At 35.5% G+C, this 19,840-nt stretch overlaps 1 protein-coding gene across 2 annotated transcripts in view; it reads right to left on the bottom strand.

The window, feature by feature from the left end:
- Positions 1 to 19,840, bottom strand: part of WDR35 (WD repeat domain 35) — a 114,632-nt gene that overhangs the window by 15,828 nt on the left and 78,964 nt on the right. For both annotated transcript variants that reach the window (XM_006880655.1, XM_006880656.1), the window contains 9 exons: positions 17,382 to 17,451; positions 11,986 to 12,039; positions 10,058 to 10,167; positions 9,115 to 9,325; positions 5,620 to 5,700; positions 4,685 to 4,821; positions 4,079 to 4,282; positions 2,661 to 2,807; positions 1,893 to 2,025 (listed from right to left, as the gene is read on the bottom strand). In XM_006880655.1, the coding sequence (XP_006880717.1) occupies positions 1,893 to 2,025; positions 2,661 to 2,807; positions 4,079 to 4,282; positions 4,685 to 4,821; positions 5,620 to 5,700; positions 9,115 to 9,325; positions 10,058 to 10,167; positions 11,986 to 12,039; positions 17,382 to 17,451 (1,147 nt within the window). The remainder of the gene's footprint in view (positions 1 to 1,892; positions 2,026 to 2,660; positions 2,808 to 4,078; positions 4,283 to 4,684; positions 4,822 to 5,619; positions 5,701 to 9,114; positions 9,326 to 10,057; positions 10,168 to 11,985; positions 12,040 to 17,381; positions 17,452 to 19,840) is intronic.

Raw genomic sequence — 19,840 nt, 5'->3', positions numbered from 1 at the left:
GTGTGTGTGTGTGTGTGTGTGTGTGTCCGTGTCCCCAATGATTACTTTACATATAAATATCTATGTATCCTGCATTTCTCACTCCAAGATTATGTACATTTTCCTTATTAAAAATTTTTACAACTTTGAGTTCAGATCTGCAACAACTTAACTTTTGAATTTTATTAGTATAGCTATTATTTTTATTTATTTACTCAGTAATACTACTCCTTTGAATACTTTACACTCTAATTTTTTTTCTTTATAAGACAATCCTAAGAGATGACACTAATGTAGACATGCTATCTCCAAATATAATACTGTAGGTAATTTTTTTCTTTCCCTCCCAAGAAAACCGAGATTGAGCATAAAAGTGACAGTATAATTACTACAGAGATAATCACTCTAATTCAGAGAAAAAGTAATTAACAGAATGTTATACAGACCCACTAATAAATGAAATTTCTGTAGTTGAGAACTGTTGTTCAGATTTTAGAGACAGGCACTGTAGTTGAGACCTGTTGTTCAGATTTTAGATTTAAAAAAAATATATAAACTCACAGTATTCAACAATTAGGTGAAACAAGCATAAAAAGAACATTGAAAACAAAGGTATAGAGAATTCCTTCAGTATCTTTTTTTTAATATTAAATACCTTATTGTTAATACAACTTTATGTATCAAATTAACTTTTTAAACTTTGATTAGAGCAAGTATAAAACACACACACATACTACTCCTCTCACAAACATCAGACTATTTTGAAGCAATTTCTGGATAATAATTTTCATCTAAATATATACGCACTCAGTTAAATTTTAAAAGTAATTTTGTAAAATTGAAAGGAATACACAAGACTGTGATCATATTATAGTGGTAGATATCTGATTTATTTTTCTATCAACTTTCAAAAACTCACTAAAGTTATCAAATTTAATCATTAAAATAAAAATATCATTGTGTATCTAAGAAATTATACACAGAAAATAGATAAAAGATACAAAACAACTATGAAAGATCATCTCACCCCAGTAAGAATAGCAAAATTTAACAGAACAGCAAACAACAAATGCTGGTGAGGTTGTAGAGAAACTGGAACTGTTGGTGGGAGTGTAAAATGGTGCAACCACTATGGAAGGCTGTATGGCACTTTCTTAAAAAGTTGCAAATAGAAATACCATTTGATCCAGCAATTCCACTACTGGGAATTTACCCTAAAGAAACCATAACTACCACCCAAGCAGATATACGCACACCCATGTTTACTGTGGCTTTGTTCGCAATAGCAAAGAGCTGGAAACAACCCAAGTGCCCATCAACAAACGAATGGATAGTGAAGCTCTTGGCATATTCACACAATGGAATACTATGCAGCACACTGAAAAAGAAACTCATGAAATACACAAAATGGATGACCGTGGAGGACATTATGCTGAGTGAAATATCTCAGTCACAAAAGGACAGATATTGCATAGGGCCACTGTTGTAAAACGGGACTGACATCAGGGTTGAGAGAAGACAGAAAAGGAGGCGAGGAATCATGTATATTCCATCGAAACAGATGAGGGAGAGAACTGTTTAAAAGGGATGTCTGAATGGGTATTCTTGTCATTACACAAGTCCAGAGTGAAGGCTGCATAGTGTAGTGGACTCGGGGGTGGGAGGGATTGCATAACAGTGAAAGAGTTTTTCTTTTGCTTTTCAAGGAAAGAGTGAATTGGGGGTGTGGGGTAGGGAGAAAAGTGTAATAATAAATGACTGGAAACCCTAAGTCTCTGTAAACTTTCATTAAAATTAAAAAAAATTTAAAAAGAAAATAGATAAAAGAGAATGATAGATTAATTAACTATCCTCTGATTATCACATAAAAGCTTTATAAAATAATTCCAAAAACTAAAATATGTAATACATACTGGCAGTAATTTATTGTTCTCTGGAAGTGAATTAGCAAGATTCTCTAGTCCCTCATAATCTTCTAACATATAATAACATTCAGCTAAACGTTGTTGGTTTTGGCCTTGTACATAATATTGAACTGCATTCAACCTATAGGAATACAAAAAGAAAACTTTTAAAATTATTATATTTTCCTAAATACTTTCACCAAAATTGTTCCTTTATGAGAAAGACAAATATTAGTAGTATTCTATTCTTCATCAGTTATAGAATACCTTTAAAGAACAGAAATGGGGGGAGAAAATTTAAATACTATAGCATATTTTAATAGTAATATTCTTTGAATATTCATAAGAAATGTTCTTTAATCTGATATATAATTGCAGTATTCCCCAAAATTACACAAATAGATGAGCATAGAGATTAAAATGGAAGACAAAAATTTCTATTATACTCCATAATAACAAAACAAAGACACTTTTTTCAGTAATAAATCATTCAACGTCCTAGAACAAACCGTTTACTTGAATCTCAGGAGTTTAAGGCTGCCTGCTATTTCACCTGAGCACAAAGTTTATGAGTTTGAAAACCCCACCGTGTTACACTGTTCATCCTTTAATTTTAGGGACCCCCTCCTCCACCAATGTGAATGTAGAACTATTTGAATTTTAGGATCAAGGAGGATGGTTTTTATTTCCATAGCATTCTTTCACAGTCCTGTGCTCTGGTAGCTACAATGAAAAGTGCTACATGAACAGAAGCAGTGGTCTGGACTGGTTACATACCACTTTTGCCGATCAGCAAAGTAATCTCCAACAGCATTGTGGGCTTGCTCAAGGAGACTGTCATCTGCATCACCAGATCCAGTTTTCAGGAGTTGGAGCACTCTAAACCAATCTCCCAATTTCAGTCGAAGACCGATAGCAAGATCCCTACAAACAGTGGCATTCATTCTATCAACAAATATTTCAGTTTCTAAAATTCTAAGTGCTGAGAACACAAAGCAGTGAATTAGACAGGGGAAAGCAACTATCTAAATATTTAGTAGTACTCTAAAAAATTAGCTTTATACATTTTCATGTAATTTAGCCTAAGTGGGTAAATATGTGATGGAAAGAGTCAGCAATGAAAAAAGGAAACAATTTTACTTTCCTCAAACTTTTAATTGTCCACAAAATGTTGTTGCTGTGTACCATCAAGTTAAAATCAACCCACAGCTGATTCTCCAGTGAGTTTTCAGAAGCAGCAAATCACACTAAAGGAGACTGTCCATCTTTCTCCCATGAATCAGCTGGTGGAGTCAAACTGTCTACGTTTGCAATGGCAGCTCAATTTCTTACCACTAAGCCACCAGAGCTCCCTTTCCACAAAAGTATAACAATTTATTTTCACCAATTACTTAGATATGATCAGATTTATCTCAAAATAAGAAATAAAGCAAACAGAGGTTTAAAATTTCTATTCTGATTTTAAGTGTTGTATTAGGGAACAACTGTAAGTAAAAATACCACTAGTGAAAATTAGACACAGTAATGTTTACAGTTATAATGAAGTCCCTAGATTATTATGTAGAAATTTAAAATAAAAAGAATAAAACAATATCTAAATGCCTTTATTTTGTGTTACTTTTATTGTATGCTTTTTATCTGCAGAATTAAATAATGGCTTAATTCAATAAAGAGAAATCCAAATAGTGAGCTAAGTAACAAATAGCAAAAAGCTACCCAGCATCTGAAGTCCTATCATATCCTCAGATTTCTTTTCCTACTAAATGAAAATTTCCTAAAGTCAATCATTTATAAATGACTAAGAAAATCTAAGGAAATTTTTTCTAGGATTTTCTAAGAAAATCTAAGAAAAACCTTAAACTCTAATAAAAAAGCTGTCCCCAAATTGCAAAACTTAGCTTAAGGAGGAATATGTAGAATATATATTGTAATCTAAAATCTTGCTTACATGTTATTGTTGTTGTTAGGAGCCATCAAGTTGAGCACGACTCATAGAGACCTTGTGAACAAAAGATCTGAACCCTGTTCTATCCTGCACCATCCTCACACTTCCTGAAACACAAGAGCCCACTGCAGCAGTAACAGTATCAATCCACCTGGTTGAGGGTCTTCCTAGTTTACATACCTTAGTTCTATTTTTTAAAATATCAAGAACCCTGGAAGTGTTCTGGAGTTCCTGGATATTGATAAATTACCTTCTGTCCATATCAAGATACATTCTTTCAGCTTCTTCAAACCTGCCAAAGTAGGCAGCAACTTCAGCCTGCTTCATTGACTCACTCTGTAGATTGCCCAGACACTTCACAAACTTAATGCCTTGATAGTCCTTGCAGCGAACAAATGCTTGCTCTGCAGTTTTTAAGTCCAGTTTCTGAAGAGCTGCTTCAGCTAAGAGGCGCCTTTATTTATTTATTTTAAAAAAAGAAAGAAGATCTAAATTACCAATTCAAATTATGGATAATCATGTCTTGAATAAGAATTCAACTATCCAACTTATTTATTATTTCCTGGAAAAATTAGCTAAGAAGTTGTCTTACATATCACTTTATCATATTTGGACATTTTTGATAGAATACCATACTTACATTGAGAATTTCCAAATCTAAGATTAATTTCTATACTTTAAAAAGAATAACAAAAATTAAAGGTTGTTCCCATCAAGAGGCTGGGATAAAAAGCTGAGACTTGTGCTCGCTTCGGCAGCACATATACTTAAAAAAAAAAAAAAAAAAAAAACGCTGAGACTTTAAAAGCAAACATCTGACATTGTGGGAGTTAGTGTTTTGTTTGTTTTTAGATACCAAAGTCGCGGGTGTGGATTGTCCTCTATAAACTGAGATGCATCTTCGATTCCAACTTTCTCAATCAATGCCCGGCTGTCTCGCAGGGACCGAATTTCAAAGTTAATTATGCAATCTTTGTTTGGATGTTCAGGGTTCTAAAAGAAAAAGTGAAAAGAGTGGAATTTCAGATAGTTGTATTAGAATATTTATGTTTTACAATTTTAAAAAATGTACCATATTGAAATCTAAAGCAGAAAAGAAAGATGTCTATGTTTTGGGTCTTTAAAACAACCCCTTACTATCTTATCTTTCCCTTCATCCAACTCCTCTATTTATCAATTAAGGAACTCCAGCAAAGTAGTGTTCATATGAGAATATCATGAAGTTTGGATTCAAATGCACCTGGGCTCAAATCTTCAATCCAACGCTTATTAGCCAGGTGACTGCTCATTCTCTTCCCTGTATCTCATTCTCAGCCCTGTAAGAACCACAATTACCTTCACAAAACATAAACTTGGCCATCTCACTCGCTTGCTTTACTCCCTCACTGACTCCAAGATGAAGTCCAAATTCCACAGTAAGGCATGCTATGTCTTTTGTGGCCTAACCCATGATTTCATTTCTTTCTGCTGGCTCTGCATATTACACACAGGAACTTTGATGCCAGATGGCCTGAGGTAAAGTTATGCCTCTTCTCATGCCCTAATGGGTAACAGTGGCAAATCAGCTCACCTCTCCAACTCTCAAATCCCACTTCTCTGAGTTGTAGGATAAAGGAACTTGTAGCAAGAGTTTAACACAAAGCCTAACTCTATTATTCAAAGCTCCAGTACTGACCTAAAGCTTTCTCTTGCTGCACACCTTTGAACAGAAACACAAACAATGACTGAATCAGTGTATCTGCAATTCTTTTCCAAAACAAGCTAGTAAGAATTTAATTTTTTCAAAATTACCTGTAATATCTCATCCAAAAGAACAGATTTAATTTCTAAATCTTCAAAGTTACAAATATATCCAGAAGTCTGAATGGGTTCCTTTAAAGACAAAAGCAAATGTTATGTTTAATTATGGAAAATTCTCTCTCCTTTAACATATCTCAATTTTCAATTTTATCACCAAAATTTTCAAATAAACTATGTTGTTATGTACCGTCGAGTTGCCTGTGACTCACAGCGACCATAAAACAGCCCTTAACCCTGCTCTATCCTGTGCCAATCTTATTGTCTCTGACACACCTACCCCCACCACCCCAGTCACTGAATCAATCCATCTCATCGAGGGTCTTCCTCTCTTGCACTGTCCTCCACTCTCCCAAGCATGATAATATGTCACCATAACAATTAGCATTTTCTCATTTTAAAATTTCTATCTGGGGATATAATTCATAAGGCTCTTATATCATGTATGTTGTTGTGTACCACTGAGTCAGAACTGACCATAGTTGACCCTCCAGGGGTTTTCAGAGGCAGTTAATTATATGGGATGGGACTGCCCAGCCTTCTTCCAAGGAACAGCTGGTGGTCCCAAACCACATGCCTTCAGGAATACAGCACAGCTTCTTGCCACTAGATCACCAGATCTCATAAGCCCCATTATGGATAAATTTATAAATAAAAACCATGCATGTATTGAGGGTGTTCAAAAGTCTGTATATCCCTGGCTTAGAAAGGAGAGTAAGTATACAGAAATAAGAGACAGTAGATGAAATTTTGAAATACGAAAATAATATGAATATACAGTTACAGAATCCTGTGTGAGGAAAGTCATAAAGACAAAGTTCTTCTAGTCAAGAAAGAAGCACAAAAATTGAATCTGTACCTCAAGAGAGACTGGAGAGGAAAACTATCAAATGGAATTTTATCATTAAACTCTCTTTTTCTAACTCTCAAAGATAATTTCAAAATAGTAAAAATATATTAACTCTTAAACAACAGCTTATCTCATGAAGAGACATGTACTTCTATAGCTGTCAGTCTTGTAAGTGCTCTTGTTTTGAAGAGCATGTCCTTACACAGTATCAGTGAGCTCTTGCCAATAAGGAGCTGCACTGCCAACTAAAGGAAGGCAATTTGAATCCATCAGTTGCTCCTCAAGAGAAAGATCGGCAATCTCCCCCCATGTGATACACAACCTCTAAAAAACTGCTAGAGGGTCAACTATGACTCAGTTCCAACTCAATAGCACATAGCAATATGTCCTTACATGACTAATGATCAGCTAGAGGAATGACAGTAGAGCAACTACCCAAGAGTGATTACAGTAAACCAGTGTCTCCACAAAGAATGAAAAGAACACAGTACAGCTTATGAAGAAGTCTAGTCTTTATAAAGACCAGTGGTGAGGTTGTAAATCTAATAGAAAGTGAACTAGTTGCCAAACCAGAAAATAAATTCAAATGAAAAAAAAGAAGGCCCTTCTGTCAAAATTACTTAAAAAACACTTTCCACCAGGCAAAGATTTCACTTGGTACAAAACTGACCACAAGTGCTACACACACATTATGAACAGCCAGGAACAACAAACACTTAAAATTCAGCATACTGTTTTCTCACTTGGGAACTAGTGGGGCTAGAAATAGGGGAAAATTCCCAATAGTTGAGAAGAATATTCTCCTAACCTCAAGGCCAACTAGTGACTTATTACCTGCTAGAATTCCACACTTGCTCTGTGAAAAGGGACTTCCTTTTGAGCTATGAAAAGGGTCCAAACTAACATGTCAAATTTAGCAGTTCTGAATGCTAATCACTTAAACCATTACTTAGGGTCAAAAAATTATGAAAATCCCTAAGATTCCTAAAAAACTTTATCAAAGTCTTTGAGAGTAATTTTTAATGGCTTGCTTGACAAATCAAATATCCAAACAAAGAAATGTTAGAAGAATGTAAGACACTAAAGAATTAAATCACTTCCCACTAAATAAATTACTGCCAAAGATTGGCAGCTCAGTGGTCAAAACATGCCATTCCTTTCCAAGTAGTAAATGATAGGGTCAAACAGAAATTAATAACACAAAGCATTTATTAATTCATCACTTATTATTTACACTAAAAGGGGAATGGAGAAGTACAGAATATTCAAAATTAAAAGCCAAATCTCTAAATAATTCAAAAGTTGTTTAACAGTTACTGTCTCTTAAAAAAATATTTTTATTAGACTACCAAAGCATTTGTATTTCCTAAACACAACAGCTAAGAAATGGTCCAAAAGCACACTAAAGAAAAGGGAAATTCAGAGCCTAATCATTAGCCAATGAAAACAAAAAAAAAAAAAATTAAATAAATAAAAATAAAAATGCACCCATGAACATGACGGAAATGGACACTTCCTGACATCTTTCTTAGTTATTGGTGCTGGTATAATTGAAATACCGTTAGCAGATCGCTCTATCAAACAGAAGCTTATTGTCTCTCAGTTTAGAAGACAAGAAGTTTGAATTTGGGACACCAGGTGTTGGAGAAGGCTTCTCCTCTCTGTCAGCTCTGAAGAAAGGTCTCTAGCTCTTCTGAACTATGTGCTCCTGGGTGATCTTGTTCTTAGCATCTCCCTCCATTTTTCTTTACTAGCCAGAGCTTAATCACTTTCATATTTTAAAAGATATTGGTTCTAGATATACTCTATACTAAACATGCCTCGTTAGTATAAGAAAGACACCCTACTGCCAAATGGGATAATATCCAAAAGCAGAGCTTATAATTAACAACACATTCTTTTGGGGGGGACACATTTCAATCCATAATTACACCCAAGTGAGAACAGATTATCATATACACTTACATATTCCAAACAACATCTGTGTTAGAAAGAACACAGATCAGTCAGAGAAAATATAAATTACAAATAAGTCATGGTAAGCACCAAGGAAAATGGATAGGTATGCAGAAAAAAATGAAAGGGCAAGGGAATTTCAAGATGGCATGGGTTTTTTCTTTGCTAGATTGGACTAAGAAAACAGTGCTGGTGGCTTAGTGGTAAGGAATTGCGCTGCCAACCCAAAAGCACACAGTTCAAAGCCTTTAGCTGTTTTTCATGAGAAGGATGGGCAATCTCCTCCTCTGTGATTTACTGCCTCTGAAAACCCTCTGGAGGGTCAGCTATGGGTTGGTTCCATCTCAATGGTACTTAATAACAACAAGATTGGTATAAGAAATTTTAGTAAATAAGGCTATTTCATTTCATCAATCTAGACAAGGGGAAAAGAAAAGATTATATAGTGATTATAGTTTCATCATAAAAGAAAAACATAAAAAGTCTTTTTCAGAGCATATTTAACAGATAAGTATTGTTCCTACTTAACAAGATTTAAAAATCCCACAGAAATGTTTCTATTCATTTTTAGAAATCTCTGAAGCCAGTACCAACAAACTTCTTGAAGAAACAAAGGGAAATTATCCAGGTTTTATATTTGGCTCATTTATTATGCATTATTTGAGTTAATTTCATGGTTTTACCTCAGGATCCAAGTTTCTGAAAACATACATTCTTGTTTTCTCCATCATTGCAAACAAATCAGGGTTATCTTTGGCCCATTTCATATCCCAGACATCTTTGCGCTCAAATTTTAATGACTCGCCAATTATTTGTTGTCCCGTACTGTCTGTTATCCGAGCATCCAAATCAAAGAAAGTCAGAACTCCTGAAATGTCTATGATAGCAAGCCGACTACAAAGAATGAAAGTGGGTAAGAAGGAAAATGTAAAGTTACTATCAGCAATTATAAATATAATTATCAATAACCATTCTTCAAAGTTGGTTCACCAGAAGCCTGGGCATAAGGCAGAAATGACGCTGTAATAAATAAATGGCTCTAAATTTTTTTTTTTCATAAACTTGACAGAATGTATGGATTGATCTACCTTCTGCTTCCCTGAAATGAAGTTGTATCCAAGGAGTTTAAATCAACAGATACATAAATATAAATAATCTCGAGTCAATTTTTTTCATTAATTTCAAAGAACATACACAGAAGTTTTGGAATTCCATTCATTCATTGTTGCACTTTTCTCCCTGCCCCCCTCCCACCCATCCACCCCCTCTTCGCTCTTCTTGAAAAGCAAAAGAAAAACTCCCTCATTAGTACACAATCCTCACCCCAACCCCCACCCCAAGTATACTCCACTCTGCAACCCTCATTCTGGACTCTTATGATAATCATAATACCCTAAAATACATTACTTTTAAACTGTTCTCTCCCTCATTCGATTCAAAGCAGTAAACTCTTAAACTAGTATTTCCATATACCCAGCCAGAGAAAGCATTTAAACCCACCAAAGGATAGCAGAACTATATTAAACTGTGAGATACGTTTAAATTTTACGATTATCACATAAAGATAGCAATTTCAACTGGTACTTCTAAGTCTAATTTCTACATGAGGAGAAATTTCAGCCTTACCTGGAGTTGCAATTCAGGGACAGTTGGTAGGCTCGACAGCTGAGGGAATACTTTTGAATCAAACCAACATTAGGAAGACTGTATCTCTGAATAGTGCCAGATTCACGACCCTATGAAAATTACTTTGATTACTAAAATGTACCTACCATATATTAGATAAATATATACCAGATATATTTATGGTCCTATTTTTTCTTTAATTTTTCAAAACCAAAGGGACAGTGTCATGACAGTTCTACAACAGAGTCAGGGTGGTGTGCAACACAAAATTTATCTCCTAACTTATTTTAAATCTTCATAATAAAACTATCGAAAGTAGCCTTGAAACAATTGTTACTGAAAGTCTAGGCTTTTAAACCATAGCTATATAACTGATAATAGTTTGGTAAGGGGAAAGGACTATCAGAAAGCAATGATACAATGAATATTAGCAAAAATGTGCTTAAAAAAAAAGAAAATAATTTGCTATACCAGGCTGTGCAAAGTGTAAGGTTTTCAGAACAGTAACAAGTACAACAGGCAGTAGAGAACTGTGCTTTCCAATCTTTCCTGTGCCTGAAGGTGACTGCAAAAGAAAGGACAAAGTGGCATCTTTCAAACGGCCAATCTTTGACTCTATCCCTTCTTACTTTTATTAGAACAGTATTGCTTCTGTAGCAATATTTTCAAGAGAATCGTCTCAGAAAGTGGGGAGAAGGGAATTTTTCATGTGTAAAAATGAAGACGGGGAATTTGAAGATACCCTTTATTAGGGTATTAAGATTTTTGTGGCTCTGTAGCTTAAAACATTTAGAAAAATAATAGTTCTAAAGCCTGTTTACATTTTGTGGAAAGCAGATTTAATTTTTGAAGTACTTTCACCTTGACTTACAGGTAGATTCTGTAATTTAAACATTTAATTTCTGTAATTTGAGCTGTACATCTTTTTAAAATTCCACAAACACTACTAACTCAATAAAAAATTACCATATATCAAAAATTTTTTAAAAACTCAGGAGATTTCATAGACCTCACTACAAGAAATATTGCTTAAAGTATATACCAAATTCATTCAATGATAAAAAATGAATACTAGCACTTAAGCTATGGGGGGGGGGGGGTTCTCCTGTAAAATTAGCTAATAGCAAAGAAACATAGCCAGAACTGGTACTAAGCACTATTCAGGCTCTGTTTACATAATTCTAATTCATAAATTACCTGCATTACTAGATTAAAGTAAATACCTCTTTCTAAAACTAATATTTTCAATGAAAGAACTTGAAACATGGCACTATAACATTGATTCAATTTGAAAAATTCTGCAAAACTTTGCCATAGACTTTCCTATTTTACTAGTTGGCAAACACATCATCTTTTCATTCTATTATGAAAGAGGCTAAGGGTCTCACAGAGGAAAACACTTTCTGAGACTTACTACCATTATTCAATCCACATCATCCAATCCTTTACAGGGCTCATTCAACCTAATGATACAAACTCTGAGTGGACTTTATCTTCTCGGAAGGTCATCATTCTATCACTAATACAAACAGCTAGTTTTATAAATTATAAACAATTTGTAAAATAGTATTTCAAACTTTTCTAATTTCTTATACTAAGGAATACCTGGGGTGCCAACAAGATTATATTCAAATTCAAAACACATTACTTCGTCATTGTTGTTGTTAGGTGCCCTCAAGTTGTAGACCACTCATAGCGACCCTATGAACGGAAGACCTGAGCACTGTTCATAGAGTTTCTGGAGACAAGCCATTTTGGACGTGGATGCCCCTCCTGCTTCCAAACTTGTTTTAATCGGGAAGCTCCACCAAACACTGTCCGCCATGGGTAACCATTATCACATGTGGCACATCAGTGTCACAGTGTTTAGCATCACAGCAACCAATTAAAACAATTAATATTCTTAAAGTAAATGCTTTACAATTTACCACAATCAATGTCTTATCAGATGCAGTTATGGCACAAATTGGATCCCGTGTTCCCTAAAATACAATAATCAATTGTTAGTCTTCAATAAACATTCATTAAATGACTATTATTCTATAATACGAGTTATTCAGTAAGAACATTTTAACAATATGAATATTAGTTGACTGATTTATTGATTGCTTTTCTACTAGGTAGCAAGAAGCTGATCTGCTATCCCAAAGGCACGCGGTTTGAGGGTACTAACTGCTCTGTGGGAGAAGGTTCAGCAATCTCCTCCCGTGTGATTAACTGGTTCTGAAAACCCGCTGGAGGGTCAGCTACTGGTCGGTTCTGACTCTATAGTACTCTACAACAACTATATGCCAGACATTGAAGTAAATTATATTACATGTGCCTTCAGAAACTACTCAAAAGTCTACTGGTGAAGACAGTCAACATAACTACCAATTAAAATACAATATAATAAGAATCACCTGAAAAATTGAATTAGTTAAAAAATGTCTGCTGAGAACACTATACTTTTTTAAGAATTATCTATGTAATCATCTATATGGGGCCAAACTGACAATTGACATATGCTTTTCTGTGAATATTTTAAACAATAACTAATTATTTTTTTTAAAAAAGCAGAGTCAGACACAAGACATTACAAAAGCACCAAGAAACAAGCATCTGATACCAAAACTATCATGGAATTAACATCTGAGTTTAGTCTTTAAAAAATGAACAGAAGGTAGAAGGAACTCAGAGAAGGAAATCAAGAAAGCAATACCATTTACCACAGTCAGCCACAAATTGAGATAACTTGGGAGTGAACCTAACTAGAGAAACAAAAGACCTATACAAAGAAAACTACAAAACATTTCTGCAAGATACAATAAAGGACCTAAAGAAATGGGAAATTGTGTGCTGTCCATGCACAGGAAGACTCAATATTGTGAAAATCCTACCAAAAGCAATCTACATGTTCAATGCAATCCCAATTCTGACAGCAAATTCATTTTTCAAGGAGATTGGAAGGGAAAATATAAATTCATTTGGAGAGGCAAGAGACACCGAATAAGCAAAACACTTCTGAGAAACAAAAATGAGGTTGGAGGTATAGCACCCCCTGACCTCAAAACCTACTACACAGCAGAAGTAACCAAAACAATATGGTACTGGTACAATGACAAGCGTATAGACCAATGGAACAGAATTGAGAACCCAGAAATAGACGCAGCTATCTTTGGTCAACTGATATTCAACAAGGAAGTCAAAGCTATCAAATGGTGCTGGCAAAACTGGACTTCCACCTGAAGAAAGCTGAAACAGGATCCACATCCCATACCATACACAAAAATCAGCTTAAGGTGGATCAGAGACCTAGGAGTAAAGCTCCAAACCATAACATTCTTAAGAGACAAACTGGGATCAGGCTTAGAAGCGCTAGTCCAAAGTGTAAAGAGACTGCCATATACAACCAGAAATGCACAATCTAAAGAGGATAAAATTGACACATGGGACTTTCTAAAGATTAAATCCATGTGTGCATCAAAAACTTTTTCCAACAGGGTGAAAAGAAAACCTACGAACTGGGAACATACATTTGGTAATACCATCTCAGACAAGAGTCTTATAACAAAAGTTTACAGAATACTCCTGGGCTTCCACAAGAAAATGACTGATAACCCAGTTACAAAATAGGCAAAAGACATGTAAAGAATTTTCACAGAGGAAGATATTTGAAAGGCAAACAGACACATGAAGAAATGCTCCAAATCACTGGCAATAAGAGAGTTGCAAATCAAAACCACAATGAGGTACCATCTCACTCCAGTAACAGTGGCAAAGCTTAACAGGAGAGCAAATAATAAATGTTGGAGAGGATGTGGCAAAAAAGGAACTCTGACACATTGTTGGTGGGATTGTAAAATGGTACAATGATTCTGGAAGGCAGTTTGGTGCTTCCTCAAAAAGCTGAACATAAAAACAACTATGAGATATCATCTCACCCCAGTAAGAATAGCAAAATTTAACACAACAGCAAGCAACAAATGCTGGTGAGGTTGTGGAGAAACTGGGACCCTTATTCACTGCTGGTGGGAGTGTAAAATGGTGCAACCATTGTGGAAAGTGGTGTGGTACTTTCTCAAAAAGTTACAAATAGAGATACCATTCGACCCAGCAATTCCACTGCTGGGAATATACCTTAAAGAGACCATAACTGACATCCAAGCAGATATATGCACACCCATGTTCATCGCGGCTTTGTTCACAATAGCAAGGAGTTGGAAACAACCTAAGTGCCCATCAACAAACGAATGGATAGAGAAGTTGTGATATATTCACACAATGGAATACTATGCTGCATTGAAAAATAAGGAACTTATGCAGTATTATTCAAAATGGGTGACCCTGGAGGACATTATGATGAGTAAAATATCTCAGTCACAAAAGGACAAATACTGCATGGTGCCACTGTTGTAGAAAGTGACTGACAATCAGGGTTGGGGTAAGACTGAGAAAAACTGGATAGATTATGTATACTTGAATTATGTATAATTGAAACAGATGAGGGAGAGAACAGTTTAAAAGTGATATATGATAGCATATTATGATTATCACAGGAATCCAGAACTAAGGTTGCATAGTATAGTGCATTGGGTGTGGGGTGGGGCTATGGGGGTGGGGGTCAGGGGATTGTATACAACGAAGAAGTTTATCTTTTGCTTTTCAAAGAGAGGAGCAAACTCGGGGCAGGGGGGTAAAGAAAAAAGTGCAACAATGAATAAATGAAAATCCAAAATCTCTGTAAATGTTCAATAAAATTTAAAAAAGCTGAACATAGAAATTCCATATGCTATTACACTACTTGTAATATACCCTGAGAGTATGAGAACTGAGGCACAAACTGAGATTTGTACACCAATGTTCATAGCAGCATTATTCACCATCGCAAGAACATGGAAACAGTCCAGATGTCCGATGACAAAGGAATGGATTGAGAAATTATGGTACATTCACACAACAGAATACTATGTGGCACGCAGGAGTAATGATTTTGTACATTATTACCTAACTTGGGAGGGACTAGAGAGCATTATGCTGAGTGAACTAAGTCAGTCCCACAAGGATAAATATTGTATACAACCATTATTGTAGAATGAGTATAAGGATCCAAGAGGGGTGGAAGCAGAGAAATGAGGATGGGAGGGGAGGTTAATCATGGAGTTGTATGATTTGATGGGGGTGGGGTGAGGTAAATAGAAAGCCTTTGTTCTTAGAAATAATGTATTCTAATTTTATGAATAAACTAGTAGAAAATTAAAAACAAAAACCTACAAAAGGTAAAATGGCACTGAAACAATCTGGATGGGCCTCAATCCATTATGCTGAACAAAAAAAGTCCATTTCCAAAACTGATATACCTTAGGATTCCATTCATACAACTTTTGTAGTGACACAACTATTGAGATGGAGAAGAGATCTATCAGTGCTTTCTAGCGATCAGAGGCAGGAGTAGAGAGTGGATGTAAATATAAAGGTCAAACCTACACAGGGGATAAAACTTTATAGAGGTACACACAGACACACACACACACACACACACACACACACACACACACACGTGCACAAACATACAAAGAAACTTCATAGGGTCTCTACTGTAGTTGAATGTATACCAGTTTCCTGGTTTTGATATTGTTGTTAGTTGCCATGCAATCAACTAACACTCATAGTGACCCTATGAACAATCTTGTCAGATCTAAACCTAGCCCTATCCTACACCATTCTGATCATCTCTGTTACGCTCAAGCCCACTGCTGGAGTCACTGTATCAATCCATCCTGAAGAGGATCTTCTCTCTTACTCTGACTCTCTACCTCACCCAGGCATGATTCCCTTTGCCAAGGACTTGCCCTCTTCACAAAATGCCCAAAGTATGTGAGGCAAAGCTTCACCATCTTTGTCTCTAAGGAACACCCTGGTTGCACTCCCCCAAAACAGACTTGTTTGTTCATCTGCCAGTCCAAGGGATATTCAGTACTCTTCTCCAATACCACAATTTAAAGGCATTGATTCTTCTTCTCTAATATTTATTCACTGCTCAACTTTCAGGAAGTTGAGCACAGGAAGTAAAATGACCATGGTTTGGGGCATGTGCACCTTAGTCTTTAAACTGACATTGCTGCTCTTGAGTATTTTGAAACAGTCCGAAACAGCAAATTCTGCTAATGTAACATATCTTTTTTATTTCTTGACTGCTGTTACCATGAGTGCTGTCTGAATAAAACAAGGTTTAAAATCAGGAAAAGTGTGCTTCAAGGTTGTCTCCATACCCATTTAATTTGTTGGCTGAGCAAATCATTCAAGAAGCTAGACTGTATGAAGAACATTGTGGCCCCAAGATGAAAGGAAGACTCAACAACTTTTGTTATGCAGACAACACAACCTTGCTAGCTTAAATGAAGAAAACTTGAAACATTCTAAAAGATCGAAGACTACAGCCTTCAATATAGATGACATCTCAACATCAAGAAAACAAATATCCTCACTACTGAACAAATACACAACATCATGAAAGATGGAGAAAAGATTGAAGAAAAGTTTTTCAATGATTTCATTTTGCTAGGGTCCACAATCAACACCTATGTCAAGAAATCAATATATATGCTACCCTAAAAGATTCAAGCTTAAATCTTCACATTGCTATCTAATCACTTACTTTATTATTCTAAATCAATCATTTATCTTCTCTATAATTTTCCATTTGATAAAATGGAGAAGAGATTCTATGCTCATTTTGCCTTACAGATTTGAGCAACTCAGGTAAGAAACTGGGTAGGAAAGAGCATTAAAAACAGTATGACTGAAATTTAAATATTTTAAGAAAATTGTATTTAATATTGCACACTAAAGTAGTTAATTATACTAGTTTTATAACCAAAAATATATTTCTGTGAAGATAGGCTGAATTATATTATCTGCAATAATACAGCTACCTTCGAATATGCCAGATGTGACCATGCTAGGAAGAAAAAGAGGAGAAGCGAGTAAAAGCAGGAAAGAAAAAGGAAATATTTTTATATAATACATTTTTCTAAATAGTATCACAATAAATATATATCATTATTTTAGTGAAAGAGTTTTCAAGATCGAGAAAAACTTTTTAAGAACAGGAATTTCTTTATAGAGTTCCTAATATATTGGTAAAAGAAAGGGGAAAAGTCTGGTGTGAAAAACAATGTATATGAACTTTATGTACTTTGTATGTAAACCAGTATAAAATAATTTTTTAAAGTCCCTAATATGTTATTTATTGGAAAAAAATTCTTTGTCAGATCTCAAAATCAAATTACAACATTTCTAGTCTATAGGTTCTAAGATTTGCTATAAGAATAAAATCACCTACTTGAATGGCTTTACTGTAATCAAGCACTCCATCCAGTGATCCAGAAGGAGTATCATCAACATGATAAATTCTGTTAAAAAAATAAAAATTACAAAAAAAAAGTGTGAGGATTAAACTATTTCATAACCTTGAGAACAATTATAGGTTGATACCAGTTGATATTATTATTTAATATAAACATCCTGATTGTTTTGAAGCATTCTCAACACACCTAAATCATTTACTTGTTATGTAAGTGATATGTTACCTTAAATACATAAATAAACATTGGATCACATTTTCCTAATGAATGTCATTAAAACCTGAGAGATTTTATTTTAATCTCCAGTTAAATACTCGTTATGAATAATTTTAACGTATTAATTTTTTTTATTGCTACTCCATAATTATAAGGTCTTCACTATATTTATAAAACCTCAGGGAGCTCTGGTGGCCTAGTGGCAAGAAGCTGCACAGCAATCCCAGAGGTATGCAGTTCAAATCCACCAGATGCTACGCTGGAGAAGGAGGGACAATCTCCTCCTGTACCAGTCAGATCTGATTTGATGGTACATGCACAAAAAAAAAAAATTAAAAACAAGCAAAAAATACCCTCAAATTATCTGGGAAACTTTAATTAATAAAATTTTTGTTTAGAAATAAGGACTGTTTCCCTACTGTCTCCTGCGTTATAAAGATGCACACCTTTGGATTTCTACAACCTCTTTAGTATTTTTATTAGAATATGTATTTACACTGCCACTTCTACTACACGATGATTTTCCTGGGGCAAAGCCTTTATCTTCAGTGCCATGCACAGTACCATACATTGCCAACTACGCCATAACATTTATGTATAAATAATAAAATGAAAAGAAGTGAATAAAGAAAACATTGTAGAGTATAAAGCCATGGGTAAACTATTTAAATTTTCTGAGTCTCATTTCCTCCATTTGTAAAATAAGTGTAAGAATTCCTACCAGCTCTGGTGGCCTAATGGCAAGAGGCTGCACTGCAATCACACAGGCACGTGGTTCAGTGCAGTTCAGTTACTCCGTGGGAAACGGACAGGCAATCTCTTCTGGGCAATTAACTGCCTCGGAAAAACCCACCAGAAGGTCAGCTATGGGTCACTTCCAACTCGATGGTATACAACAACAACAATAGTGTTCTTGGAAGACACAAATCAAACTAAATTTGTAAAGCACCTAAGCACAAAACCTGACACACAAAAAAGGAGTTCATGAGCTGGTAGCAGTAATACAAATCCAAGAAAATCATGGGATTTTCTACATTAAAAATAGTGTGAAATTTTATCATTAATTTATAATCATAATTGTGCATTCATCAATGCTATATAGAGATAAAAATCATAAATAAAATTAAATATACAGTAAACTCAGCAAAAGTTTGTACCTGTATAAAACAGGAATCTGTTAGAGAAGAAAAACTCAAATATTTTCCATTCAAGACAGCATTCAAAGGTGGAAATCTTGTGAGGTCTGGAAAAACAAGGAGGTCTCATAGAGCTCTGACTCTCACTGGTTTCACTGTATTAAAAATGTAGATACGGAGTACCTATAAATTAGTATAACATAGTATAGCTGGGAGCTCTGGCATAACGGTATAGATTTGAGGAGCGAACCTAAAGGCATATAGTTCAAATCCGCTGATTCCTCTACTGGAAAAATCAGGTAAACTCCTCCCATGAGATTTATGGCCTCTGAAAACCTACTGGAGGGTCAGCTACAAGTCAGCTCTGACTTGATGGTTTGTTGTTATTGTTGTTATGTGCTGTTGAGTCACCTACTACTCATAGCAAACCTATGTACAACAGTCCTAAACCCTGCTCTGCACTGTGCCAATTTCACTGTCTCCAACACACCTACCCCCATTACCCCAGTCACGGAATCAATCCATCTTATAGAGGGTCTTCCTCTCTTGCGCTGTCTCTCTATCCTCCCAAGCATGACGTCCCTCTCCAAGGACTTGTCATGTCCAAAGTATGTCAAATGCAGCTTTAGAATCCTTGCCACCAAGGAGCATCCTGGATTCACCCTCTCCATGATGAACCTGTTCATTCTCTTAGCAGTCCATGGTATATTCAATAATCTTCTCCAACACCACAGCTCAAAGCCATCAATTCTCCTTCTATCATCCCTAGGCTTGTTCAGCTCTCTGATGCATAACTAGTGATTGCAAAGACCATGACCTGCACCTTAATCTCCTGACTGACATCACTGCTCTTTAGTACTTTGGAGAGGTCTCTGACAGCAGACTTTCCCATTGCAATGTTGTTGTTGTTGTTATGTGCCGTCGAGTCATTTGTGATTCACAGCAACCCTATGTACAACAGCCCTAAACACTGCTCTATCCTGTGCTAATCACATTGCCTCTGACACACCCATCCCGATTGCCCCAGTCACTGAATCAATCCACCTCATAGAAGGTCGTCCCCTCCCGCGCTGTCCCTCCACCCT

This window comes from Elephantulus edwardii, unplaced genomic scaffold (assembly GCF_000299155.1).
Source record: "Elephantulus edwardii isolate Elephantulus edwardi_28Jun2011 unplaced genomic scaffold, EleEdw1.0 scaffold00009, whole genome shotgun sequence".
NCBI lineage: Eukaryota > Metazoa > Chordata > Mammalia > Macroscelidea > Macroscelididae > Elephantulus > Elephantulus edwardii.
Note: the sequence above shows the minus strand (reverse complement) of the source record. Positions and strands in the feature narration are given on the sequence as shown.